The sequence below is a fragment of the Drosophila subpulchrella genome, chromosome 3L, assembly GCF_014743375.2.
Source record: "Drosophila subpulchrella strain 33 F10 #4 breed RU33 chromosome 3L, RU_Dsub_v1.1 Primary Assembly, whole genome shotgun sequence".
Taxonomy (NCBI): Eukaryota; Metazoa; Arthropoda; class Insecta; order Diptera; family Drosophilidae; genus Drosophila; species Drosophila subpulchrella.
In genome coordinates this window covers 11,763,090-11,790,321 of record NC_050612.1, presented here as the reverse complement: position 1 = coordinate 11,790,321, position 27,232 = coordinate 11,763,090, and the positions used below count along the sequence as shown (strand labels likewise).

Here is a 27,232-nt window from a genome sequence, read left to right as displayed (position 1 = left end):
ATATACGTTCTTCACTTTAGATGTGACATTTTGATTGCGACCGCATATTTTAATTTTCAACCTCGGCTGAAAAGTATGCCATGGCTTTGACTACAATATAATTACACACGCATTTATAAGCATGGAATGTAATAATGCCTTCTCAGCAACACACATATGGACGGGAGCACTAAATTTGATTTCAATAATTCAATATTAGACAGGGCAAAAGTAGACATAAGATAACAGCAACAGTCCTCTTCAGTTAAGAGCGACTGTTGGCTAACAGGGCTCACAGGACTTGTAACTTGGCCAACATTAAACTCGGGTCCTCAGTTGTCTGCTGTTCGTGAGAGGAGCAGGACTTTCCCAACCATTTTCCCAACCATCCAAAAAAAACGACTCGATTTCGTACGTAAATATTTATGTTTGGGAAACTCGCGTTCCGAGCCGAAAGTTTGCGAGCGGGTATAAAAAACTGCGAGTGCGTTAAAAAGTTCACACACAAATTGCATTATTTCCGCGCTGCGATATATTGGCGCGTTTTTCATGCTTTGCATATTTTTTTGGTCGTTTTAACTGGAACAAAAGCGTTATGTATATGCGGGGGTAAAAAGTTTGGGGCGATTGTTGTGGATGTGAATTTTGCATAAGGACATGAGAAGCAGCACCCAAGAGGAAAAAGGAAAAGAAGGGGCCGCTTTTATTCCGGACATAAGCACTCGGAAAAATCACAATATTGCAGTTATAATGAAGGAGTATTTTATTTCTACTTTTTTCAGAGCATACATTTTATTATTTTTTATTTCTTTATAATATAAATAAATATTTTGTATAATCCTTAAGTAAGTAAATATTTTTTTCTCTGCACTATACATACTTTCATGTGTGGCAGGCAGCTCGTTTATTTTAAAAATTTCCATTTAAGCCCACTGACTTACTTGCTGCTCCTGTTGTGTGGGGATCAAGTAACTTGTGATTCCTGGGGCCAAGTGGTTTCTCGCCACCTGAAAATTAGTCAAGAGCCCCCTGATTTAGAGCGAATTTAAGTGTATTAAGGCATTAGGCCAGGTCTTTGCCTCGGGCCGGGAAATTCTCCCTTCTCCGTGTGGCCAAAATGTAATTTTCTTAGCACTTTTGTTCACGCCTGACGACACATGTTGTGGTTCACACACCAACACACACCGACTCACCCGCATTTACCGCACCCATACATGTAGACAACGGAAGGGGACACACACACACTTATACCCAGAGACCGCAGACACCGATACTAATGCCCCCGGCGGCATTTACATACTCGCCCAAACATAAGCATAAGCGCAACTTAGCTTGCCAAAGTTTTTTGTTCAACTTTCCGCTGCCGAAAGCAAGCTTAGATTGGGAGAAAAGACCTCTTGACTGATTGATACCCTACCATTCTAACATTTTGTTACAGGTGAAGAAAAAGTTCAGGGATGAGTTCTAAATGACTGCGAAAGAGTTCTTAGGAATATCACTCATACGCAGTGTGTCTATAACTACTTTACAAGTTTTAATAATAACATTATGATTCTTTTATGTTATTATTAAATCAAAAAATTCTAACTTTTACTATATTTATTCAAAAGAATTCTTGACTAGAACATCAAAGACGTTCGTTACATATTCGAGAGTAATACGGAGGATTACCTATATAATATAAGTACCTGTATAATTATTCGTTATTAAAGAAAGTAAGAACACTACTTTTTCATAAATTTTTACCGCATATACAATTATTGTCTTATTTTTATTCCTAGTGCTATAAAGTTTAACGATATAAACCTTGCTCTAGTCACTGAGCTTCTTCAGAGCATTTCTTTTTGTACTTACCTAAGAATATACTCTCAAGTTTAACGGTATTTTTAAGTGGATTTCGAACTTCTTCTTTTGTACTTAGCCCATAACATATTATAGCACATTTTTCAGATGGCTTTTGAGTTCCTAAAATCACCTTAAACGGCTTATAACCCATCGAAGCGTAACCCAAAGTACCCCAAAGTTACCCTTCACCTACTGGATGGCATATTTAAATGCTCAAAGTCCGGAGTTCGAAAGTAGCTGGCTGAATTAATGCCTATAGTACAATCTGGGTCCCCAAATCGTCTGGCTGACGACACGCTTAGCTTAAGGCCCGTGGGCAATGCCACTTTGGCACTTCGGTACTCTGGGATTGCGGCGGATTTAATCGATAGCCGTGCTAATAGTTGGGCTGTGCGACATGTGTGAATATCCGATGGGGCTGCATTTCAACTCTCGGCTGCCAATCATTTCACGCTTGATTGCCGTCCAAGGCCGGAGGCCCCGGAATCCGGTGGCAATGCCTTTGCCGGGGTGTCATCCGATGTTGTCCGTGGGATTTGGGCTGCCAAGTCAGACATTAAGGCGATGGTCAGGCCGAAAAGCCCCGGCTGAACTGAAGGCAATTCATCTAAATCAGGTTCGGCCGGCCAGTTCTGCGGTTGCGGCTTCAATTAATTAAAACAAATTGTATTTGCCCATGGCTCTGAAACTCGGCCGTCTGCTGATGGCCGGCCATCTCTCCGGTATATATATGTATATGTACACTCTCAGTCTTTTTTCAATTAATTGTTATTTCATTAGCTTCCATTACTCGCTGAGCCACCCACGCGGGCTATTAATGTAGTGGGCGCCCATTCACCTGGCTAGAAAGCCAGGAGGGGAAGTGGGTTGATCCCGGGGAGGTGGGCGTTATAATTTTCACTTTTATTGGCTTTTAATGAATGCGAAATTGCCAGGGATTATGAATACACTTGCCCATTATCCGCTGCAGGGCCATTAATTAGATTACAAAACGTTTTACGGGCTTTGGTTAGGGTCTTATGAGATTCTGCTGCAGACTTTGTTGGGGGAAATTGTGTTTTTCAGCTTGCTTTCAAGTGGTTTTCGGTAATAAGTTTTACCTTAATTTAACCTTAATTTAGGTATTGAAAATCTTAAAATAGTTTTTTATTAAATCACTATATGTTTAAATGTAACATTGCAGTATAAAATATTTTTTCATTAATAAACTATGTTTAAAAGGGCAACAATATTGGCATCTTTTCAAAAAAACGAGATGTATAAAAATATTTATTTTATTTATAGTTCCTAGTTCCTGAGGTTTTATTAGGTAGAGCTCGTAAGAAACATTTTGGATTGCCCTGACTTTTCTAGTCAGTTAGTCAAAAATGAAATATGTGTGATAGTAGTTAGTAGTTAATATGGTTAGTAATTTAGGTTTGTTTATTGTTGTTTGTTTGTTTCTAATTTATTATGATAGGATTCCTACAGATTTCGATGAGTTCGCCATTTGCAAGTTGAGACCGAAAGTGAAAACACGTCTGATGGACCCTCAGGTGCATTGAGCAAATGTGATCGGAATGGCATTGTCACCGATTCAGTGGTCGGATGGCGGAAGGTGGATAGCTGGGTGCCTGCTGTATGGTATTCCGGGGCTCTGCCGCCGCTCGACTGGCATTCAGGAGCCTTCTCATTGACTTGTCAAGTGATGCTATCAAGCCGGGCTTGTGGTCGTTACACTGAATTTGCTTGTTTGTTTGTCCGCTCGACTGCTGATTCACTTGTCTGCCGCTCGGCAATTGAATGCCACTCTGTGGCAATGGCAATGCATTGCCACGCCCACTGCTGTGGCCGCCCGCCTGTCTGACTGCCATTCTGCGTGAGTCCTTTCAACACTTTGCACTTTCCGGCAAACAATCACATTCATTGACTTGCATTACGGTGTTTTGTAATGGTATTTCAGCCACACATCAGGGGAAAAGGTGGTTGGCTGTTCAGGGTTCGGTTTTCGATATTGGGTGTTCGGTATTCCCTTTCAACTGGGGGCACCACTCGGCTGATTATTGCTTACTTATTGATAGCGAAACTGATTCGCCAAGTATGCGGCAAAAGCAGATATAAGTTGGTTCCCTGCGGAGCCAGTGGAGCGTGCCACTTGGCATCAGATACTTTCGCTCACCCACGTATCTCTCAGATACTTTCTGACTTTTAGTTTGTGCAGATCCTGCTAAAAGGTATTCGGATAGGTCTGTAATGAGTGAAAAAACAGATATTGTATGTAAATAATTTAACTAAACTAATAAAAAAGATGGTATAATAATATAATTTAATATAATATAATTACAATTTAAATAATAATTTTCAATAACAATGATAACAATATAACAATAACAATAATAAAAATATCTTTATATTGAATTTCGTTATATATATATATGAAAATATTGAACAAGTTACTGGACATGTTTATTAAAAATAATTTATCAAGTCAATAAAAATATATTTCATATTAAAATAAAAACCTAAAGTCAGTATGCCATTCATGGATTTAGAACATCTTTTTTCATAAGTGTAGGATTAAAACTGCCGTTTTAATACGTAAAAGTCATTAGGTGCACCATCAAAACAAACACGCATAATATATTTAAATCCTTTACCAAATCGCAAAAATTATTAAATTCACATTTGGTTCTTAAATGAAAAGAGCAAATATTGATATCAATTGGTATGCAAAATGTTTGTTATTTTCATTTTTGCACATTTATTTTCCTATTTTCATTATTGATTTGTGAGATAGATTGGAGAGCATTTATTTTGGTGTTTATTTATAAATGCCAGATTTATGGGAATCTATTCGACTATTCAGCAAACTAAAAGCGAGTAGAAAGTTTTCAAACCAAAAATGCAGTCCAACCCCAGGCATTCCGTATTCAGTGAAATATTTCGCAACAAATTATGCTTTAAAGTGAGCACCTCATCCTCTCCAGTGGCAGATAACTTTTAATTTCCTCACCTGAGCCCGGGCTCACCTGCCCCACAGCGGGGGATTCCCCCACGCAGTTGTGAATCCCTGCGAGTCGTGAATCAGCGCCGCAAGCCGCAAAGGACAAGCGGCAGACCGCAGTCGACAGGGACAAAATAAAAACGAGAAACAAACACAACAGTTGAGCCCACTTTGGAGGTAATGGGGCGGTGGCATTAGCCATTAGCCATTTGCCATTCAGCGCAAAGGCACTGGCTTATTTTCATAATTGCCGCGGCTAAGTCGCGTTCTTGGCGGCAAAAAGCAGCAAGAGCGCTAATCAGGACCTCATCCGCCTCCTTGCGGCCCACTCAATAAGTGACTTGATAAACATGCTGAAATGGTTACAAAGTCAACAGCTTATTTGCCATGCCAGAGACATTTCAAATTCTCAACTCGCCACTCAACTGAATCAAAGTGCGTGGAGTAAGCACGATTTCTTAATTATGTGTACCCACGACTGCACAGGGAGAAATTAAGATCCGGGTTTAATTAAGTTCAGATTAAGATAGCATGCAGCAGTAAGAAAGTCTTTCCGACTGTAAAAGATATGAAATCCTTTAATTAAGAAAACTAATTACTCGTCATATATAAATCACACGATTATTAAGATTTTATTTATTTTGAACTCATATCTATTATGTTTTTTATTGTTAATGTCAACAATTTATTTAATTTAAGATGTTATCTTTTAGCACATAGAACTTCAATATTTATGTGCTTTAGACTACTTCTATAATCTGGTGTACTTTTAAATATTTTATCCCAAAATGTGCAATAACATACTACTAGTACTACGGATAAAGATACTACAAATACTAGTATTTTGCCTTTTTCTTTAATACTTAACTTTTAAATGGTTTCCGAATTAAGATTTCCTTAAAATTAGTTCGTTAGCACTTCATAAAAATCAAACTTGGCAGAGGAAGCTCATCAAATCGATCCTAGAAAATATCGCAATTCTTTTATGTGTTCTGGGGTGTTGACATTTAAGTTGGATGAAGAATAAAATATCCATTGGGGGATGAGATGAGTCGCACACCCGCTTGTTGCTGGCAAAAACTTTTCATTATATTTATGATACAGCTTGACTTTTGTTTTGTTTGTTTAACTTCTTGTCAACCTACATAATCGGGGACGCTCTCTCTCTCAGGCCCTGTTAGCCACTCTCTGTCGCTGTTAGCGAGGGCCCACTGCGCAGGTCACCGGAGTTGAGTTGGCAATTGAATTTCACAGTAATTTCCTGGCCCCGACTGGCATACGCTTCAGATAATCGCTCGTCGGCCTGCGAGTCGGACGTGTTTTGGCCGTAATACGACAGCAACTAACAGTGTTTTGAGGGGAATACCCGCATCTGTGTCGTACCTCGTTTGTTCATTCATAAAGCCGTGTCCTTTTACGCGAAAGCCGCCACAAACTCGCATCCTGGAGGACAACGACATCTATCGTGTGTGAGTGCTGTTCTGTGTGTGTTTTTGTGCCGACAGGAAATACTCGACCAAGGTGATAGAGAAAACACACATAATAATTGCAAAGGACAACCAATTTAGTTGATGTCCATTCAGGTGAGCCAGAATTTGTCGACAGGACATTGTTATCGCGTCGCCATTATACACGGTGTGTGTGATTGTGATTTCTTTTAATGCAATTTGGCCACAATTTCATTCGATTTGCTATGCTTTTATTTGATTTTATTGCTGATGCTTATTTGATTTGTCGCCGGACACCTGCGGGCAGGGCGTATACTTGATGTCAGGACCAAGAAGAGTGGTCCATAAAAGGCTTTCGGGGACTTGTTTGGGGTTATGGCCACATTACCCACTCGAAGCGGTCGAAATATTTTACGGTCTGCCACTTAAGTGCATCGGTGGCTTGGCGACTCGGCTTTTGTCTTGGCTTTTATAGTTGGTGCTTGAATTTCAAACGGTTGTCGTGTGTCTCGTGTTCTGCTAAGTGAAGAAGCAGTTACCCGTAAATCTTTTGCTGATTAAGTTGCTCCTGCGGCATTAAAAAAATTCAACAAGCTCGGCAGAAAATATTTGTGCGCCAGCCGACGAAAACAGCAGTCTCACATGCTTTGCATATTGCTTATCTAAATTGTTTCGTTCGTGGCCCAGAAAAAGTGTGGAAAAAGGCGGTCGGGCCATTAAACAGGGACACACACACTCTAGACTAGGCAATTTTTCAATGTCATTTAAAGGAAGCAGAGTTTTGACATTGGCCATTAATAAATTAGTGAGCACGCAGCTCAGCAGGATCCTCCGGCCTGCTAATTGAGTGGTAAATGCGAGGATGCTTTGAAGTCGAAGTCCTGGCCAAGTTGGTGGGCGTGATATCGCAGCTCAGGAATCAGAATCACGCAATTGCAAATAAAAAAAATCCCCAAGATCCAGGAGCCATCAACAGCTGCGCCCACGCTGCCCCCCCACCTTCCGAAAAAAGAAAGTAATTCGAGGCGTTTTGGCCAACCTTTCACCCCCATCCGCCAACCTACATCCCTTTTCACTTCCGTCGCAGACTTTCACAGCCTTTCGCAGCCTTTCACACATCTTTTAGCACTTTGGCCAAACTTTGCAGCCGCTTCGCTTCAGTTCGGTTGGGTTAGAGGTATATAAATAAGTACAAAGGTATGTGGGTATGTATGGGAACTCTCGATGTGTGCGAGATTGTTTGCCTGTCTTGTATTCCTACAAATCTTTTCAACAATTCAAAAATGTTTACTGGAACGAATTTATGGGATCCCCTTTGGCTGGCCCACATCTGTCCCCGGTTTCTAGGTTTCTTGGCCTAAACCCTTCGAGGCCGTGTACTCATTATGTTCATGTTGATTCTGGATTGAATGGATTTATATTTATACGAAAACATCAGGAAGCGCATATCAAATGCAGAACATGAGAGTTCTGAGAATTATTTTTCAGGCAAAGAAAAATGTTTATTTCTAGCTGCGAAAAGGCAAACGAGTCTTGTAAAATATTTAGCCATTGAAAAGGACCAAGAGAGAAATTTCTTGGAAAAGAAAATACTGTAATTTAAGATACATGAACATGAGCTTAATTCAAGGGTGTAACAAATTGTTGAGTGCTTAAACAAAAGCTATAAAAAAACGATGGTTATCTTAAGCCAGTTTCAAAGATAAGTAAATAAATCAACCTGTGTCAAAATCCCCAAAATCTACCCATCGAAAATCGAGCCATCTATCATTCGGGAAATCTATTCAAACGCAAAGAACTCCCCTATGGCTGTCATGTGCTGTAGCCGTAATCATTTGATTTGGATACAGAGTGTATTAAATCTCAGGGCTTGGGGTATTGTTATGAGGAGAACCTGAAGATACCCATTAAAATGGCAGATGTTTAGACCGGATGTGGCAGTAAAGTGAGTTGTATGCTGCAGCAACAAATGCTTTGCGTGTCAGGTTTCTTTTGTGTTTTTTTTCCTGTTGTAACTCATTTTCTCCGCACTATATCATTTTGGGGTGTTAATTCACAAGTGCCCGCAAGATGGCGTCGTCAAGTTTCCGGAGTTCTGGGTCCCAGAATAAACCACCCCCACCGCCAATTCCGCCCCGCCCTTTAATAGTGCCACGCCCCAGTATGCTGCAGTATGAGCCTCACGAGAGTCAGAAAATCTCCAGATCCAGATTTATAATTTTGGTATACCTGCTGGTCGTGGTAGTACTCCTGCTCGCCTTGGTCCAATGGGAACTTGTGTCCTTCTAGTAAGTTTTTTAAATACATATTTGGTTACTACAATATTATGTATAAAGTTTCTTTATTCAGTAAACCCTTATCCAATTTATTTTTGGCCAAGTACTGGCTGAGTGTGGCTTGTATGGTGACATCAGTTCCGCTTCTAGCGGTTTTTCTGATCATCCGTAAAGCTCGCTATATACCAATCCTTGGATGGGTGCTCCTATGCCTCATTGTAGGTATATCCTAGCAGCATTTTCTTACCTAGAATTTTTAGCCCATATTTTAGATTGCAGATAGAACTAATGGTTATTGGTATTTGCACTTTGGCTGCCTATTGTAGTGCACTATACTTTTTGCTGTGCTTCACCATAACTGCAATTCTGGTAGTGACCTTTGTGCTCATTGGTTCCTTTATTCCCTGCGATTTAACCGCCAATGTGGCTGTATTATTTATAATTAGCATGCAGTTATTTGGGTTCAGCATATTTCTACTCATGATCTTTATGATGACCGAATCGGGCGAAGGATTTTTCTGCGCCTTTGCCTTGTTGGTTTTGGGTATTGTTGGTATGGTAAGGAACCCCTTAATATATGGTATTTATTGTAACCATCAGCTACCCAGCTTATCATGTACCATGCCCAACTGATCCGAGGTTGGCGTTATGCGGAACTTTACACCACCGATGGACTCTTTGCAGTGATCATCCTTTTCTGCCACTTTTGCATTATACTGATGCTTTTCTGCTTCTGGGATTGGTCAAAAGCAAACGATGACGATGATTATAACTCTGGTGAGAGTGGGGTGCCTAAAGTTATTGAAGACCCTGAAGGAGTGACAGATAAAATCGGATTTATAATGTCCAATTCAAACGATTATGCTGAAGGCTTAATAAACCTTTGATTTCCAATTAAACTTTTCAATTCTTTGAAATGAAATGTAATTGTTATTTTACCTGGAATTTTAATACAGAAATAAGTTTTTGTAAGACAAAGCTTCAATTAAGAAATTTAAATTATCCCCCTGCAGACAGTCAGATATTAATTCGATTTTCCAGTGGCGCTGCTCACTTATTATTGCCAGGATAATCCCCGTCTTGTTTTAATCAAATTGAGTCGGGAATTATCTCTCTTTGGCATCACCCACAAAGACAGACCAAGCGAGTAGTGGCCATCTGGCATGTGGCTCAAAGGATTCCCCGGCAGGGAATATAAATTATCGCATTATGCTTGCAGCTCAGCTTTTTCGTCCGCCGCGCCATGATACCAATTAGTATAATTACCAAGGGAAGGGAAATAAAAACAGTACTTTTAGTTGGTAAATACTTCATGAAAAGCGCAGTTCTGCTGCTCCTGCTTCTACTTCTGTGCCTTTGCTGTGCACTGGGCATTAATTTTTATTAAATTGTTTTAAAATTTAAGCAGCTTACAAGGCTGTGTGGCTAACAACTCGGCTGTCATTCGAGATTTTTTGGGTCAGACCACTCAGGACGACAGGACTACAGGACATCAGGCGCCTGCTAAGCCTACTCGTCGACATTATAATAACATCCATCATTCTGGACCACACACAAATGACAACAACTGCCGAAAGTTTCACAGAAATAAAAATATAAACAAAACGGCAAAAGCAGAAAAAAAACAGAAAGCCAAAAGCAAGTTTTGCTTGGACTGCTCCACGCTGAGTAAACATGACATATTTTTGTTTACCCGAAACGTTTTCCTCGTTCTCCATGTCAGCACGACGGCTGATGGGCCTTTTAGGCCAGGATGTATGAATGAATGAATGGGCCCTTTGACCACCATTTAACCTGCCGTTTGGCGCCTTCAAACACTCGGTTCTTTGCGAAGAAAGTATATAGAAATGCGTGGGAGTATGAGTGCTTATGCATCCAATAATAAGCCATTTCGTGCACATAATTGGCTGTGGCAGGAGCAGAGGCGGACAAAGTAAATAGCCATAATTAATGTATACAACATAAATGTGACCTGACCGAAATACGAAAAAAGCGGTCGAAGAACACGAAACGACAGAGCCTCGAAAACTGTTTACCTTCAATGGCGCACAGTGGTCAAGAACAAGCAAATTCAGATTATGATTGAGTTAAAGGAAATCTCTACTAAAATTCATTATCATAATTAAATAAAGTTAGGAAAATACCTGTATTAAAATCGTCTAAAATGAAAGGTACTTTGGTTCTTAAATTTCAATCATAGAAATTTTCAATTACGAATAATCTCAGAATTCATTAAATCCTATCTTAATACTCAAATAAAAATGTTTACTACATATTCCGCATAACAAAAGTCTCCTTTAATTTTGCCACTGTAAGCCGCTGAACGATATATGCTCTATAATGCGTATACGCCGCGTGGTACACATTGGAAAATGTGCAATAAAGAAGGCTTCTTCATTGATACGCAAAGCAGCGAAATGGGCATCTATATTGTATAATGCAAACTGTATGTTTGAGTGCCGAATATTTGAGCCAGCAATCGCTGAAATCGTGGAGTATGAAATGTGGGTGAAATGCCGTCGAAAATGCGGAGAGGAAAACAGGCATCAGCCGCAAAATTGGCAGAAACAACAGGAAAATGTTTTTCGCCGGCGTCGCGATGCTGTTTCGCTGATGTCTCTCCGGATGATTGCGTTGACAAAATCGCATTGACGGTCTCCAACACGGCAAAAAAAATCCAAAAAATAAACAATTTTATTAAATAATCCATCAATGACATATTTATTTTTTATAAAAAAAATAAAGTAAGAACTTAAGCCTGCGTTGGGGAGTATTTGCACTCTGGGGAATACAAAAAATTAATTTTTTTTTGGGATGATATATTTTAAGGTACTGGTGTACAACTAAGTTGGCCATGTAAAAAAAAAGGTCTTTGACCAATATTTCTGCAAGTTTAAAGAATGTTAAATATTATGTGTTATGTTATATTTTTTTCCAATTTTATTTGTAATTTGAATTTTTTTCCTGTGCTGAATCAGAAGCAACGACACATCCGGTGAATATTCGTCGGCCTAGGGTGGAACATTGCAGGAAGTGCTGCTGAGTGTGTGGCTGTTTGTACTTGGACACCCATCAAGGGTCTGGAGCATTCTCATCATTATAAAAACGATGAGAGACCGGTGGTGCGGGACAAAATCCAAATTAGATTTGCACGTTGTGTCAATGAAGGTTTACATTTTGCTACAACGCCGCCCGGGCGTCATTTAATTTTCATTTAATTTGGGAAAACACATTTAGGCGCGCGCGCGGCAAGGCTCTAATCAGGCGCAAAGCCTTTTTATTCTGATAATAGTAAAATTAAATAAATGCAAACTGCTGTGAAAATTTGAATTTGAATTTTTGGAGGCTCGGGGACAAAAGATGTCTGCGAAATTTATGCGCGCCCCGCCGCGATCCTTCGGTCCTTTGGTCCTTTGGTCCTCGAAGGGTAAGCCATTGTCATTGTCGAGCGACGGCGTTGACAGCTGCTCCCTGAAAAAACCCCTCAGCCGTCATCTAGGGTCCCCGAAAACCAAACCGAAAAACCCCACCCCCTTTTGATGGCCGCCTTTTGTAGCCGGCATCGTTGTGACATTTTTATTACAAGGGCTCATGAATTTTATTCGGCTCGCGAGCAACTGCCGCCGATTTTATGGGAATTCCGCCCCGCGGCATCAAATTTTCGGTTTCTGACATCCGCCGGACGTTTGAGCGAAACTATTCGCCCAAGACGATCGAAAAGAAATTGTGTGCACAATGCGCTGCCCGCAAACAACTCTAATTAAAAAAGTTTTACGTTTAACCACTTGAGTTGGCTCAAACACATCCAAGCCGGCATGTGTGTGGGTACACTGAGGAAAATAGTTACTTATAACTTAAATATAGATGGTTTATATATGTGCCTAAAATGAATAAATAAGACTCTTCTATAACTATTTATTCATTCAAAAATTCATTTACACGAATTAGTTAAAGAATTAAATTTATATAAAGATTTAATGATAAAAAAAAATTGGAATCTTATAGAAAGTTCTTCAAAAAATATCTTGTAAATGTATAATTGTAGATGGGTAGGTAAAATCATAGGTAAAATTTTAATACCAAAATTAAATATTTATAAAACATTTTTAGATTATGTCATATTATAAATTGAATATATTTATAAAAAAATATAAAAGCTTCTGTCTTTTTTTTAATTTTGAAGTTGTTGAGGCTTTGTCAAAAACGAAGAAATAAGTTTCTCTCTCCTCGGAATTTCAAAATGATATATTGTATTGACATTTGTTCGCCGTGTGGCATGTTTGTGGCATGTAAGTGTGTGGCCAGACAATCAAAACTTTTGCCACAACCAAGGAAACTTCAAAGCAAAGACAACGGGAGGCCTAGGCGAAAAGGCAGTGGAAAAGCGGGAAAATTGAGGGGAGAACTGAGGAGGCGGCAATAAAATTAATGAAGCGCCTCGGTTTTAGCCGGCAGCCATGAGAGAGACATTAAAGCGGTTCGCCGGAACAGTTGTAGGTCATGTCACTGCCAATGTCTGTTTAAGTATGCGCACAAAGACTGCCGTTTTGCAGGAATTACGAGCAGGAAGATGCGGATGGGGAGTCTCCAGATGGAGATGGAGGCCGGAACGGGGACAAGGGACAAGAAACCTGGACAATTCCCCCGCGGGACAGCGGCCCACTTGTTTTTGTTGATGGCGGTGGCTAATCTCTGATGTACACTTAATTATGTGGCACACTTTTGATTGCCAGGGGGGCCTTGAGGGCTGGGTGTCCGGGCGGGAAAATGGCCAACCCTTTCTGCTTGGTCCACCCCTTTGGCCATGTCATGTAAATTTCATTTGGCAAATGCTGTTAGCTCGGCAGTCGGAAAGTATGCTACACTTTTTGACATTTTCATTCGACTTGGCAATGCAAACAAAATGGGCGGAGAGCGGGGAAAGTGAAAATTCATGAATGATAGAGGTTCAAAGAGAAGTACGAGGTGCAGGGACTTTTACCTAATCCGGCTGCCAGCTGAAAAAGTTTCCAGCAAAGTTTCCAAGTTGAGCGCCAAAAATTCTTATCACAACTTGCACTGCATTCCATCAATTTTGCACCACTTTCGGTCCACCTTTCTCCCCAGCCATCCAACCATCCAGCCATCCACTCAACCATCCACCACCTATATCTCTTCGCAGTGCTGCAATAAAGCAATCAATTTTGAGCCGCCCCTCTGGCTTTTCCACCCCCACCCCTCGCACTTTTCCATCCTGGATGAGCGACACCTTTGACACGGGCCAGTGAAAAAGAAAAATATCGACGCGCAACGAGTTATTCAACCGAATTCGTAATTGTTTTTAAATGAAACTCTTTGTCCTTGGCCATGGCAAGTTGGCAGCAATTCAGCAGTTCGCCCCGGCCGCCAATCAATCAAACAATCAAGCCATGTTTATCTACAGCCCTCGATATCGACAATAAGTAATGAACACGAATCGCGGGACTGAGTCGCTCCCTATCGGATTGTCTATGCCGCATATTGTCTGCTCATTTGGACTATTTCTGTTTGCATTATGCGCTATTTGCACATTTGATTGAATAAAGTTATGTACACTTGTCATGCAATCGAGAGATTAGGACCCAGGCGAGGGAGATATCGAGGTCCTGCTGGGGCATTGATCCCGATCAAGCGTTGGAAATAAAATAATTAAATGGGCAAATTACAAAAATGGCAAGCTTAAATTTGCAATGCACTAACTGGGGATAATTAAGACCTGTGCAAATTGGAATTCAATTTAATAAATAAAAAGAATACCATTAAGGGCCAGAAAATAAATTAAGGAAAAGGAAAGAAATAAGATATTTAAAACTTAGTACCAAGAAATTCAAATAACTATAGATGAATTTAAATATATTAATTAAAAAACATACAGGACCAGAAAATATATGAAATGGAGGAGATAAAATGTATTTGTATTGTCAATTGTGAGTTATTATTGTTGGATTGTAGTAACAATACATTATTATAATAATAATAATAATTAATAATAACTTTTGTTTGTCAAATGGCATCAGATATTAAAGAAAGCTGAATTGTTTCATTAAACCTAACAAATAAATGTAATGTTATACAGGGCAGTCAAAGCCGAATCAACTACAATTTCCCAAAATTTATCTTAATAAATCCGTTTATGCTCCACTTAAGCATATGACAACTTCGTTTAGCACTAAGTAAGCCATGGCACAAACTACTCTATAAACACATTGCGCATACGCACTGTCTGCCAGCTATCAGTCGTGGCAAATTAATGCGACATGGCAGCAATTAGTCCTACGCTCCTAAATGATTTAAAACTTGCGCCAAACTTTGTCGGTCCCCTCTGCTTGTTTGTCCGCAACATTTTGCGCAAACTTTTAATTATTACACACTTGCGACTTGTTGTTCAATTTGTTCGCGATGCTGCCAGATTATAAACTTTTGTCGAGTTCAATTATGTACGCCGAATCGTCGGCATTGTTTGTACTAATTCGCTTCATAAACTTTTCGCTTCGGACGGCCCATTTTGATGTGCAATTAGTGCCCGGGACAGCGTTAATTTTTCATGAAACTCAGACCGACTGTATCTCAGGACTCCGGGGTTCCAAAATCAAACTATTTATCTGCTGCTGCCATGTTCGAGGCAAATGTTATCGTCTGGCCGTTTTTCAACACCGAATCGGTTGAGGATCGTCGAAAGTATATTATAAAAGTGTTCGTGGAGTTTGCTGCATTCATCCTGATTGGATTCGTGCACTGGATCCTCATGTTGACGTTATTGCAGTGAGATGTTTGGGAAAATTCATTTGTTTTGTTTTAATATATTTTTGTTAGGGATTGGTTTTTTGACTTGGTCAAAGACCACTCATCCGCCTTGATATTGGCTTTTGTCGTGGGAATTTTTCTCCTCCTATTATTTGCCATTAGTAAGCAGCTGCGGAAAATGTCCTGCGTCAACTGGTTGATTACCTTTATAATCGTGAGTTATCAAATGCGTATGTACATTCTCAAGATGTAACTAAATATTTGATTCAGGTGGAATGTCTTGTGGTTTCTCTCAGTGTGCTGGTCATTTCATCGGGAATTCTTTATATGCTAGCCGGATTCTTGATCGTGGCCGTGGTAACTGTGTTTTTCTGTTTTATAGCTGCTTTAATGCCGGTTTGTAGAGTCAGAAAATGAAAGAAAAACCCCATAAATTCTGAAATCTTCACCACCAACAGGTTGATCTCACTGGAACCGGACTTTATCTCTATATGCTGGCCACAGGCGCCTACATGTTGAGCCTTTATTCCCTGGTGATATATGCAGTCCTCGAGGTGACTTGGGGATTCTATCTCTTCGCGACCTTTATCGCTTGCGTCGTGATAGTAGTAAGGAAATTTGCGCTTTTCATATCCTTGAGCTGTCCTCAGCATAACCCCAAATCACTTGCAGTTCCTGATGTATCATGTGCAGTGCATAATGGGCGGACGAAGGGCCTCGTCCGCCTTGTTCGATGACAAGTTTGCTGCCCTGCTGCTGTTCCACGAGTTCGTAGGTCTCTTTGTGCTAACCCTCTACTGGCGACCCATAATGCAGCGCCTGCAGTTGAAACAATAAACGAGCAGTCAGTCGGTTCTAAGTAATCCCCATGTATTTCGAACAGTTTACCAAGCGACTTTCAGCCAGGGCCCCCAGAGGCTCCTGCCTCGCACAGCCGCCGGGTCCTCGCATGTGGAGCATCACATGATCCCGACACTCGATCCGTCCGTCTCCATTGCAATCGTCGCCATATCGCTGCACATAGCCCCGCACAATGGTCTCGGCACACTGGTCATATACCACGCATCCTTCGTACTCTGTTGGATGGAGATGGGGTGGGGAAACGGGTTAGTCGGTGGTCATTACACGCCTGAGGCAGTCTGCCAACGGAGATTACACAGGGAAGAAATTAAAGCCAATTCGTAAATATCTAAAAACCATAGCCTTTTTACTTTGATTTTCTATTAAAGCACACAAATATTTAATACGGAAGTGAAAAGTATACAAAGGAAAAAAATCCTTTACTTTGGGAACAGTGGACCTACATGACTTTAAAACATAACCTTCCATTAAAAATAGTAGCACCAAATTAACTTACAATTTTGTAAGTGCTTTTATATGACCAGCTAAATTGAGGTAAACCACTTTTAAGCCTTATTAATCACCATTTTACACGGGAGTCTTACTTTTAAAGTCATGCTTTCACACATGACTATAGTAATGGTTAACTCATGACTTTAAACATAAGCCTCCAATATTAATTTGGGTTTACCTTCCCAATATAAAGAACTTTATTTTTTTTGGGTCTGAGTCTTTTAATGGTGCCACAGAAATCACTTAAGCTTAATCGTTCACAATTTAAATTCATGGTTCGCGATTTCTATTACATCCCCTTATAGTTAACTAAGTGCTTTTGAATATTTTCGTACACAATACAATTATTAATAGTAAAATTTGGTATGGGGCCATGCCATGTCCGCCTTTCAATTCGCAAATAAGGCTTTAATCAGTAATAGCTTCTGTGGTTTTCTAATTTCTAATTCTAATAGTTGATGACTCGCAAATTAGTGGGAAACAAAAGCCACAACAAATTATAATTAAACTTGTGATTAGAATGGAGTCACATACTAAATTAAATACTTAATATATTTTAAATCTATCAATGTTTTTGGGATTTAAACAAGTCCATTGTGATTTGGCTTTTAATTTAAATATTTTCAACCATTTCTAAGTAGTTTCCCTAAGTGTATGCCTTACCCTGAGCGAGTGCGTTGTTCGGGTCAATTATCCCCAATGTGTCCTGCCAGTAGGAGTGGGAGATGCGGTATTTGCCGCACGACTCTTCGCCCCGTCCTCGGTTGTTGCAGATTGCTGGAATATTATACGTGGCAGTGGTGGCGATGCAGTATAGGCACTTGCTGCTCAACTCTGTGGGAGATGGCTGGAATGTTGTTATCGTCTGGGCAGCTGCAAAATGCATTCCAAAGACAGGCCCAATTAGCCCTTTAATCGAAACTATTTACCACACAATATAGCTTAGAGCATAGTTGGCAGGGGGTTCCACTTCCGTTTCCGTTTCCCTTCCGCTTCCCCAACACTAAATAACTCTTTTAGACCTCACGTTTTAACCACACTCATCTTTAGTTGGAAACTTTTAAGAAAGTACCAACTGGAAACTGAGTATGTTTTATTAGCAGTTTGTGCAAAGCAACTTTAAATTGCAGTTTTAGTAACTTTAAATTGATGTTAAACATAGTTTGGAATACTTTGGGCGCATAAGTGTAAGTATGGATTTATGTGCTCTTCCTCATTTTATAATTCTACATATATAGACATTTTACCACTGCAGACTTAATCAGCACTACAACATGTGTATATTTTTAATAACATTTGACTATGACGATTTGGAGCACTCTATTTAAAATGAAATAAAAATGTTTAAAAGCCCAACGAAAACATTGATTTCTTTTATTTACAATCGCTATTTTTATGGAGCACTGAGATCTGCAGGTCCTCCTAATGGCGTTTCTAATCAGTCGGCTGGGGAAGAGAGATAGAGAGAGAACAGCAACCCAACAATGTAAACCGCTTATAAAATTATCTGATGGGGAAGAGCTTTTAGCGATTGAACAAGGGTCCTTGGGGCACACTTACCCACAGCCGCGGCGGTGACCACGGGGAAGTCCTCCTCCAAGACGTCCAGCCTCCCGCGATCCTTGAGATTGATGTGCAGCCGGCCCAGATGGTGCTTCTGTCTTAAGTGCATGTAAATGGCGCCGATGACGAGCAGCAGGGCGATGAAAATGGCGCCCCCACTCAGGACCTCTCGAGTGCAGCAGGTCCTTCGATTCCAGCGCCGATTAGTGTGACTTCGACCGGACATTGACAGGGCTTCGGCGTACTCCTGATGGTCCGCCACCTTGGAGGCATCCGTTTCGATATCCTCACTGTTCTTCGCCAGCTCCGCCACACTGCTGCTTTGCTCCATTACGGGGTAGCTTCTCTATAGGCGGTCGCACTTGGACTAACCCGACTTAGCTGGAAGTACTAGAGCTTCCATAGAACCATGTTACAGGTGCTGCCCGAGAGATAACCTCCCCTCGATTATCATCGCTCAATGTTGTCGGCGTAATTGATGCCCGCTGTTTGCGGTTCCCATTCTCCGTGTTTTTTACTCGACCAGCTAATCTGTTCCAGCTTTTGTTCTCCGTTTCTCTGACATTTCGGCGATGTTTCTCCCATTCAAGTGGCGCTCACCCCGTCAGTTCTTCTCCAGCTCTCAAACATCAGTGTAGTCAGTAGTCGTACACCTGAATAAATCCGAATTCATGTGGCTTTCACTCACTAAAGTTGTACGAACTTAATTTGGAGCTGTATTTGTTCTATAAACACTTTCGCACAGCAGCGATGGCAGCCACACTGTGCTTGTTTGCAAATAATACGGAAACTACTATTTTTGGCAAAATTATTTCTAGAGAATGCTTTCATTATTCTAATTTTATGAAAATATAAGTAATTACTTTTTTTAAGCCCGAATTTCGGTATCTGCATTTCATTAAATGTTTTGTTTATTGTTGGAGAAATTTTAGGTGGGAATTCCTTTTTAGTTTATGCATCGCTTATATCTAAACCATTCAAAGCAAATGATTTTGGTATAATATTTTCAATTATGTATCAAAAAAAATTTGAGTGCTTGATAAGCTCTTACTTCAGATTTAGTAAACAAAAATATAATATTTAAAAATTAATTTATCTAAATAACTAAATATATAAGAATTTTGGTTAAGATAAATAAGAGTGGTTTCACTTTTGGATAAAGAAAATGTAGTAAAGCTTAGAGATAGAATGATTTTTGTTGGAAGTATGGCCTGCATTAATCCGATATGCGATAAATGGTATTCTTATTTTTATAAGCTATATTTTCTTTCGGTGTATAACTTGTATTGGGTGTCGATTGCACTCTTCTTCCATTTGCGACATGACAACTTATGGCAGGCGTCCATTGAAATGGAAAGGCGATGGGTTTGGGTGCCGATGTTTGCCCATCGGGAGGTGTTGGTTGGGTTGTTTGGCTGACAACCTTGCGCATTTGTATGCGCGAATTGTAAACAAATATGAAAAATTGTTGAGACTCTTGCGGCGAAATTGGAACGAAAGTGGGGGGCAGCAAACAACAGCAGGCGTTTTATGGGTACAGGATCCAATAGTGGGGCATGTGCAGGGGGTGGTGCCATCCAAAGGGGTGCGAACAGGACGTGCTTAGACCCTCCTGAAGTGCCACTTGTCATACGCAAACTTACTTCACGACCATCGTAATCTGTCAACAGCAAAGTGTGGGCTCTCGCGTGCAATGCATTCAAATGTTCACATGTCTCTGTTTATTTCGCATCTATTTATATTGTTTTTTAAATATCATCGATCAAGTCTGTGCAAATTGCTGTGGTGAAAAGATTTTTCTGTCTTTTTCGGTTTGCAAAGACTGAGGAGAAAATAAACGATTCAAAAGTTTTGCGATGTGTCGAATTTTATGAAGAGTTATTGACATTTAAGAGTGATTGCAGATTACGCTCAATCACCTTTTTACAAGCTGCCAAAGAAAGTTATCATGCATGGAATATATGAATTTATGTTCAAATAGCCATAAACAATTATTTAGGAAAGCGTATGAAATATATTAGCCTCCTTGCAAACACTGTTGATTTATTATGCTAATTTGGTTCGTGTTTGGTTTTAATTTATTCGTGTTTTATACTAAAATCAATTTTCTTAAACAACACACATTTTACCCAAAAGGAATATAAATTGTCTTAAACTTCTCACTATAAATAAAAAACTCCCCCTTTTGGGGGACGCCTCTGGGCGTCTCCTGCACAGGTGCTCGAAAAATAACAGAACTGCTCCGTCACTTAGTTGATTATTCTTTCTGTTTTTGTACAGCAGCCATTTCCATTTCCACATTGCCTCGCAAATGTCGCCATTGTCTCAAGGCGTTTCCGTTGCCATTTCTGTATGTTTTTCCTCTTATGGCCAAGGCGAAAAGTCATTTGTGTGCGAGGGTGTATTGAGGGTGTCCTGCCCCACCAACACATGGCCAGATGAAAGGACGAGCCGAACCGCAAGCCAAAATCAATTATGGAAAAATTACCAGTAGTTGGGCTAAATGGCCTTTATTCGTTTGGGACTGGGACTGCGAAACTTGGATTCGGTTTGGGGTGTCCCCTTGTATGTGAAATAATATGCGGTGAATTCTTTTCTTGCAAATTTTCCACTCGAATTCCTTTTGTGAGCTGGCATTTAAACCCTCTTCCCCCTGTTTTTTCAACCTCTCTTTCGTCGTCCGAAAAAAAAAATGGAAAACTGCACGAAAACGGGGAAAATGAGCTGAAATCTGAACGCGAGTACGGGCACTTGGTGCACTCGATTATGGCGGACGCCGAGCACCCATCGTTTGGCGGTAACGGTAACGGCTCTTTCCGGTCTGATTTTGCCACCCACTTCCTCCGACCGTTTTCCCAGCTTTCCCGGCTTTTCCACCCCGTGCTGCCGGTGCATGCGATATGCATGAGTTGAGCCAATGTGGCCATTCCGGCTGATGTACACGGAGCACGTAGCATGCTAAAACAAAGTTAATTAGATTTGTGGCAAGATGCCCATTATAGCTTGAATGAGGGGGGTGGTCAGGCAATAGCCCTTTTAATGTGAAGAGTGCAGATGATTTTCAAAATTTCCTTTTCATTGGCCCTGATGAACTTGGGGTTTTTCCAATTAAACGCGGAACTACCGATTGACGAAGAAAATTGGGTGCACTGAAATATTTAGTAGTTCCCAAGCTTGGCAGTTTTCCAGAAAAAATGTTTTCGTACTATCTTTCATGGATTTGTTTAATTTTATGTTATTTTCTTAGTTTTTTAATATATTTTTTAGTTTGTATAAATGTTAGATATATGTATTTCAAAATAATGAAAAACAAATGCCTTAAAAAAGATGCAGAACATATGAAAAATATCTTTTTTTTTTGACCCAGGTTTTTAATTTGACTGGTTAGATGTGCCCACTTTTAAGCCGATTTCGGATTAAACCAGATAGAATCAAAATCGGAAAGTATCAATTCAACATTCCCATACGAAAATAGATATTTCTGAAAACCCAAAAGCGGCTTAGGTTTACTCCAGTTTTTAATTACCAAACGGTGGCCCATTTTAGGATTATTAAAACGGCTCTCCAAGTTCGCATCTACCATGCTTGAGGTAGTTTTAATCACAAAGTTCACAGCATTTCAGACAACTGCACTTGAGCAACAAAATGGTAAAAATGTAAAGTAAAGTCGCTAACAATCGGATTATACTTGCATTTAGCTAACAAGAAGACTTTTTCACAACTAGAGATAATCTGGTTTTTTGGGTGACGGGTATGTGGCAGTCGAGGACTCGTTTTCCGGTTGCATTTTCCTCTTACTTTCTCGCTGGGCTCTGTGTGGTTTATTCGTCTGGATGGGCTTGGGGCAATTACCGTGCTTAATGGCCTCCGAAATGTTTGCCGCCCGCCTCCAACCTAGACGCCCCCACTTTTTCTTGCTCGCTCCTTTGAGCAGAGGGCGTAACTTTTTTTTTCACATTTACGAGCTGAATGCATTTTTACGTCTTTACATCTCTTTTTGCAGTTTGGCGCAGAGCTGGGCTAATGCATTTGGCCCAGGATAAAGTTTATACCATTACCGTTAGGGCGTAAGGTACATATGCAAATGTCGGCTTGTTAACGACAAAGTTGAATGATTGAAAATGCAAATTGCAACCGCAAGTTGCCACCGATTTGCTGCTAAGCAAAAACAGCGACGGTGCATCAGGACCACAAATTAACCCACCGGCGACAACCAGTTAAAGTGGCGGAAATGACACAGTCAAAATGTATCGCTGCAAAAATTGGTTTTGTGCGCGCAGCAATAATAACAACTACGTCGATGTGGCACTAAGCGAGGCGCCACCCACCACCACCACCCCACATGCAACAAACAGCCGCATCAGCAGCGCCAGCAACAACAACAACGTGAGGAGCAACAGCAGCAAAAGCAATCAGCAGACAAACGCCACCACAGCGGGCGGTCATAGAGGTGGCACAGGCACCACCACCACCACCACCCACACCCACTCCCACCCAACCACCGCCCACTGCTCGACCGATGAGCCATCGCCGCCACAGGCCCACGTGGTCACCTTCCTGGACGAGACCACTGCCAGCGGGAGCAACGGAGCCGTGACGAGCAGCCGCCTGGTCACCACCGCCGAACTGCACCAGGCCCACATGCTGGAGCACCACTCGAACCTGGACGCCATCGAGGCGGCGGACGACTTCATCTACGGGCCCGGCGCAGGACTCTCGCTCTGCGACGACAGCCTGCCGTCGGCCAAGAACTGCTATCGACTCGTCATGCTCGGGTACGTACACGATCTGTGCAAGTGCACTGAGAGAAATTTAATTATAAGGAAAAACCATTATCTCTCGGATTGATCTTTGATAAGAAGACTTAACATAGTTGGTTCCTTAAATACTCAAAAATTTTTGTTTAAATAGGATGTGTCTAAAAGTATGCTGTGGTAAATGAAAAGCCGAAATAAATTGTTGCATACTTTTAGACACTTTTAAAGTAACTATAGTGAATTCAGTTAAAAGTTGTTATTTCAATGTATTAAGTTCTTCTAAAATAATATAATTATCCATCTAATTTAATCTATCAACCGCAATGGGTTTTAGTATTTATTATAAAGCTGTCAAAATGTATGCAGTAAGATCTTATACTTACGTTTTCTTTAATTAGGATCTTAAGACTTTAATCTATACTATTTATTTTATACTATTGCATACTTTAAGACACTTTTATAAGTTATTTAAGAATACTAGTCAACTTGGTTAACTTTGTTTATTTAGATAGATTAACAACTCCACTATCTAACTCCACTTAGCTCCACTATTTGATAATCGAGAAAATAGTTAAACAACACTCTTTATTTATTACATTAAATATGTATTTTTCGACTTGAAAAGATCTCCAATTTTTCTCACTGTAAAAATCATCGAACGGATGACGCCCGTTCGAGTTAATTTTAAGCTTTCATTGGCGTTCCTCTGCATTCACTGAATGGACAGCCTTAATTTGAAATCCAATCTCGATTTGCAATTTTCCTTCTCCATGCAGCTCATCACGCGCCGGCAAGTCGTCGATTGTGGCACGTTTCCTGGGCAATCGGTTCGAGGAGGCCTACACGCCGACCATCGAGGAGTTCCACCGCAAATTGTATCGCATACGGAACGAGGTCTTTCAACTGGATATTTTGGATACTTCTGGCTATCATCCGTTTCCCGCAATGCGTCGTTTGTCATTTCTAACTGGTGAGTGTGAAGTCTTGGCCAACAAATAGTTGCATGTGTGCGGGGCGTTCCAAGGATATGCGGCAATCGCCTCGGACGCACGTTCTATCACTTAAGTTGTCGACTGCCCTCATTGGGTGCCATTTAATGTCCTATAAATTATCATAAAAATCAGGCTCAGCTGCTGGTAAACAAAGTAGGGTTCCATACCCTTTCAAGTGATATCATGGCGTGGGGACAGTTTTGGTAACTTTCCTTGGCCATCAAGGGTGCCGTTCATATTGGAACAAAGATACCTGGACCTGTAATTAGGTCGAAGGACCTTGACACCATATTTGCATAAATTAGTTGTTCGGTATGCATAATTTATTTGAATATAACTAGATAGGGCACATAACAATTACGGTTCAATTATTCTATTTATTCTTATAATAATATGACATTAAAATTGTATATTCACCATGGCAATATGATTATGTCAATTATTACTAATGACTAATACTTTTCCGCAGTTTAATATAGAAAAACGCCCTTATTCCCCTGAATTCGTTCTGGTTCCAATAAAAATACTTTATTTATTGTTTAGTCACGCCTCCCAAGAACTATTTTGACTCATAAAAGCGTATAAATATATATATATGGCAAATAATAAGTAGGGTATTCATGCATCAGTGGAATGCGGCTATTGATTTTCCCATTCCCGATTTTCGGCTACCGAATTACCCTAAACAACCGACGACCCACACACAATCTCCAACACATTAACATAGCGGAGATGAGCCTCAGATGTCAGAAGCGTTTTATATAGTGTCTGGAAAATTGCGAGTGCGTAGGTCATAGATTTGGGGGCCATAAATAAGCAATAAATTTGCATTTGCTAAATCAAACGACGATTAATGTTCCTCTTTATGGTTTTCGATGCTATTGCAGGGGATCTCTTCATCCTTGTCTTCAGCATGGATTCCCGTGAGTCCTTCGAGGAGGTCGTACGCCTGCGGGAAAACATCCTGGAGACCAAGTGGGCAGCCCTGAATCCCGGTTCCGGGTTTAAGAAGAAGAGTCTTCCCAAGATACCCATGATATTGGCGGGCAACAAATGTGATCGAGACTTTAAGTAAGTGGAGGTTAAATGGTCTTTCAGGTGTTGCAGAAGTTTAGAATAATCTTAACACTATCTTATCTTCCAGAACTGTGCAGGTGGACGAGGTAATGGGCTACATCGCTGGTCAGGACAACTGCTGCACCTTTGTGGAGTGCTCGGCACGTCAGAACTACCGCATCGATGACCTGTTCCACTCGCTGTTCACGGTCTCCAACTTGCCGCTGGAGATGACCCCGAACCATCATCGTCGTTTGGTCTCAGTTTTCGGGGCGCCTTCTCCTCTTCCGCCCCACGGATCCGTGGTGGGCGGGTCCAAGAAGAATGCACTCTCCATCAAGCGAAGATTTAGCGACGCCTGCGGGGTGGTGACCCCGAATGCCCGGCGACCCAGCATCCGCACCGATCTCAACCTGATGAGATCCAAGACTATGGCTCTCAACGAGGGCGAGGGGGTGAGGAGTCCGTCGCGATGGAACCGCTGCGCCCTGATGTAGAAACCGAGGGCAGTGTGATAGTAGTGATGATCCTTGGGATTCTTCGGATCTAGAGATATCAGGGTAATCCCGACGGATGGTGCAGCAACTAATTATAAACGCAGCATTTGGGTGATTTGGATATTTTAGTGTATATACTCGTTTAGTCAGGTCGCGGCAAGTGTGTTGAAAATATTAATTAATTATGCATTTAGCACTTTCTCGCCATCTATGGACAAAGGCAAAAACCGCGCAAATGTACTTGTTACGCAATATGCATAATTAAAATCTGAAGCGATACTTGCACCCACTCACCTCTGCCTGCCCAAAGTCCAATCTGAATAATCCAACGCACTTGATGCTCAGTTTTTTCTCTACATTTTTGTATTACATTTTCCATTTTATCTGTTTTTGTAATTCTTATCGTTGTATATGCACATTTACTTGACGCACACACCAAAAACCAAAACGCAGAGGACAATAAAGTTAAAACGTATTCGGAATTGCGGGATTTGCAATTGTTATTCAAATTTATTTTGTAGACTTAACCAATTGAATTTACATGAATTTATATTGAGCTAATTTAATGTTATCGTTGATTGTTGAAGATACCAGTTTGAATATTTGATCATTAGAAAGAAGTTCTGTTTAAGCAAGCACACTCTTTACACAACTTTCAACCCAAAAAATAACTTTCGAAAGATTGCATATCAGCCAAAACTGGAACCGAAACACACCGAATCAAAACTGTTGAAGGGAATTTGACCAACTAACAAACCAACTAACTCTACTGTAACACTTGTACACCGATCTAAGCGAATCTAAGCCCAACTATGGTTAACTATATTGCAAAATGAAAGAACTTATATGATACACACTTCTAGCGTTAAACCGAATTTATCAGATCTGTTCTCGATTCGACTTTGGGTTCCGTAGGGCGGATTTCCAATCGAGAACACCTCCGTAAGTTTAGCAAATTCGAGTTTCAATCTAACCTAAGCAACAGCAACAATTTTCGCGAGTTTAACATTTATAAAGTATTATCGATAATGGAATTACAAAGCATATGCGTTTCATGGCGGCATGAAACCAAGACCAAATGATTATTCTAGCTATACTTACCAGTGGCATGAACGCTAACCCAAATATGTATTAACTTAAAAGTTATTGAGATTTCATGCATATTTTAGGCAATTATCGTTAATGTAAAAATAAAAAATAAAAAAAGGTGCATATATTTACAAAATTCGCGTTGGGCCAAAGTGCACGAATATAAATAAAAATTTAAATAAGAATAATACCTGACGTTTGGGTGATTACTCGCAAAAGTTATATTGATTTAAGATTAACCATGAAAGCTAACTTTTTAATGCTTTGGATTTGCATTGTTTATTTACATTATACGTACATTGCAAACGATTGAATTACGATTAAATAAAACTTAAAACACAACTTAAAAAAAGGATTTTGCTGTGGAATTTATGGTAAAAGCTTGGACGGCATTGGACGTATACGAGAATGTCCTTCGAGCTTTCAAGCTTTTTATTGTAAAAAAGATGGGTAAAGCTTGAAATGTTCATAGGAAAAAGTCCCATAGTGATGCGGTGTGTAGTTCACAAAGAACCAGCCGTTTTCAGATTGGTCCTCTATCTCGTGTTCTTGTTATTAATTTATTTATTAGTAGGAAGGACTTTAATAACTGTAGGCTTAGTGGTCTATCTAAAATTGTAATTTTTACAAAT

General features: G+C 40.4%; 4 protein-coding genes across 8 annotated transcripts; 3 read left to right on the top strand and 1 right to left on the bottom strand.

Annotated features, from left to right (window-relative positions):
* Nucleotides 1-322: 322 nt before the first annotated feature.
* On the top strand, nt 323-26,952 carry LOC119553886 (GTP-binding protein Rhes). 3 transcript variants are annotated; one of them, XM_037864548.1, is made up of 5 exons: nt 323-390; nt 22,213-22,984; nt 23,743-23,936; nt 24,846-25,029; nt 25,103-26,952. In XM_037864548.1, the coding sequence occupies exons 2-5, from the start codon at nt 22,455-22,457 to the stop codon at nt 25,509-25,511; spliced, it is 1,317 nt and encodes a 438-aa protein (XP_037720476.1). In that variant the 5' UTR covers nt 323-390; nt 22,213-22,454; the 3' UTR covers nt 25,512-26,952. The 3 variants fall into 3 exon arrangements, with proteins under 3 accessions (XP_037720476.1, XP_037720477.1, XP_037720474.1); XM_037864549.1 differs by having other exon boundaries at nt 356-463; XM_037864546.1 differs by lacking the exon at nt 323-390 and adding an exon at nt 6,003-6,390.
* LOC119555285 lies at nt 8,277-10,130 on the top strand. Its single transcript, XM_037866594.1, has 5 exons — nt 8,277-8,543; nt 8,605-8,730; nt 8,825-8,976; nt 9,132-9,314; nt 9,937-10,130. The coding sequence occupies exons 1-5, from the start codon at nt 8,326-8,328 to the stop codon at nt 10,128-10,130; spliced, it is 873 nt and encodes a 290-aa protein (XP_037722522.1). The 5' UTR covers nt 8,277-8,325.
* Nucleotides 15,067-16,183, top strand: LOC119553887. Its single transcript, XM_037864550.1, has 5 exons — nt 15,067-15,311; nt 15,363-15,507; nt 15,564-15,689; nt 15,752-15,901; nt 15,966-16,183. Exons 1-5 carry the CDS (start codon nt 15,094-15,096, stop codon nt 16,128-16,130), a joined length of 804 nt encoding a protein of 267 aa, XP_037720478.1. The 5' UTR covers nt 15,067-15,093; the 3' UTR covers nt 16,131-16,183.
* On the bottom strand, nt 15,981-18,594 carry LOC119553888. Of its 3 annotated transcripts, XM_037864551.1 has the most exons (4): nt 18,207-18,594; nt 17,310-17,519; nt 16,182-16,369; nt 15,981-16,112 (listed from the first exon to the last, which is right to left on the bottom strand). In XM_037864551.1, exons 1-4 carry the CDS (start codon nt 18,538-18,540, stop codon nt 16,080-16,082), a joined length of 765 nt encoding a protein of 254 aa, XP_037720479.1. In that variant the 5' UTR covers nt 18,541-18,594; the 3' UTR covers nt 15,981-16,079. The 3 variants fall into 3 exon arrangements, with proteins under 3 accessions (XP_037720479.1, XP_037720480.1, XP_037720481.1); XM_037864552.1 differs by lacking the exons at nt 15,981-16,112; nt 16,182-16,369; nt 17,310-17,519 and adding an exon at nt 17,587-18,153 and having other exon boundaries at nt 18,207-18,593; XM_037864553.1 differs by lacking the exons at nt 15,981-16,112; nt 16,182-16,369; nt 17,310-17,519 and adding an exon at nt 17,990-18,092 and having other exon boundaries at nt 18,207-18,590.
* Nucleotides 26,953-27,232: the final 280 nt, after the last annotated feature.

Bases quoted from the DNA above. Each gene is read 5' to 3' on its own strand.
- LOC119553888 (XM_037864551.1), bottom strand. From the start codon at position 18,540: ATGGAGCAAAGCAGCAGTGTGGCGGAGCTGGCGAAGAACAGTGAGGAT. The intron at 17,520-18,206 runs GTAAGTGTGCCC...TGCATTTTGCAG, and splicing joins GGTCACCGCCGCGGCTGTGG to CTGCCCAGACGATAACAACA. The intron at 16,113-16,181 runs GTAAACTGTTCG...TTTCAACTGCAG, and splicing joins CCCTGGCTGAAAGTCGCTTG to GCGCTGCATTATGGGTCGCC.
- LOC119555285 (XM_037866594.1), top strand. From the start codon at position 8,326: ATGGCGTCGTCAAGTTTCCGGAGTTCTGGGTCCCAGAATAAACCACCC. The intron at 8,544-8,604 runs GTAAGTTTTTTA...TTCTTTATTCAG, and splicing joins TGGGAACTTGTGTCCTTCTA to TAAACCCTTATCCAATTTAT. The intron at 9,315-9,936 runs GTGGGGTGCCTA...TTAAAATTTAAG, and splicing joins TGATTATAACTCTGGTGAGA to CAGCTTACAAGGCTGTGTGG.
- LOC119553887 (XM_037864550.1), top strand. From the start codon at position 15,094: ATGAAACTCAGACCGACTGTATCTCAGGACTCCGGGGTTCCAAAATCA. The intron at 15,508-15,563 runs GTGAGTTATCAA...TATTTGATTCAG, and splicing joins GGTTGATTACCTTTATAATC to GTGGAATGTCTTGTGGTTTC. The intron at 15,690-15,751 runs GTTTGTAGAGTC...CACCACCAACAG, and splicing joins TTATAGCTGCTTTAATGCCG to GTTGATCTCACTGGAACCGG.
- LOC119553886 (XM_037864548.1), top strand. From the start codon at position 22,455: ATGTATCGCTGCAAAAATTGGTTTTGTGCGCGCAGCAATAATAACAAC. The intron at 23,937-24,845 runs GTGAGTGTGAAG...ATGCTATTGCAG, and splicing joins TCGTTTGTCATTTCTAACTG to GGGATCTCTTCATCCTTGTC. The intron at 25,030-25,102 runs GTAAGTGGAGGT...CTTATCTTCCAG, and splicing joins AAATGTGATCGAGACTTTAA to AACTGTGCAGGTGGACGAGG.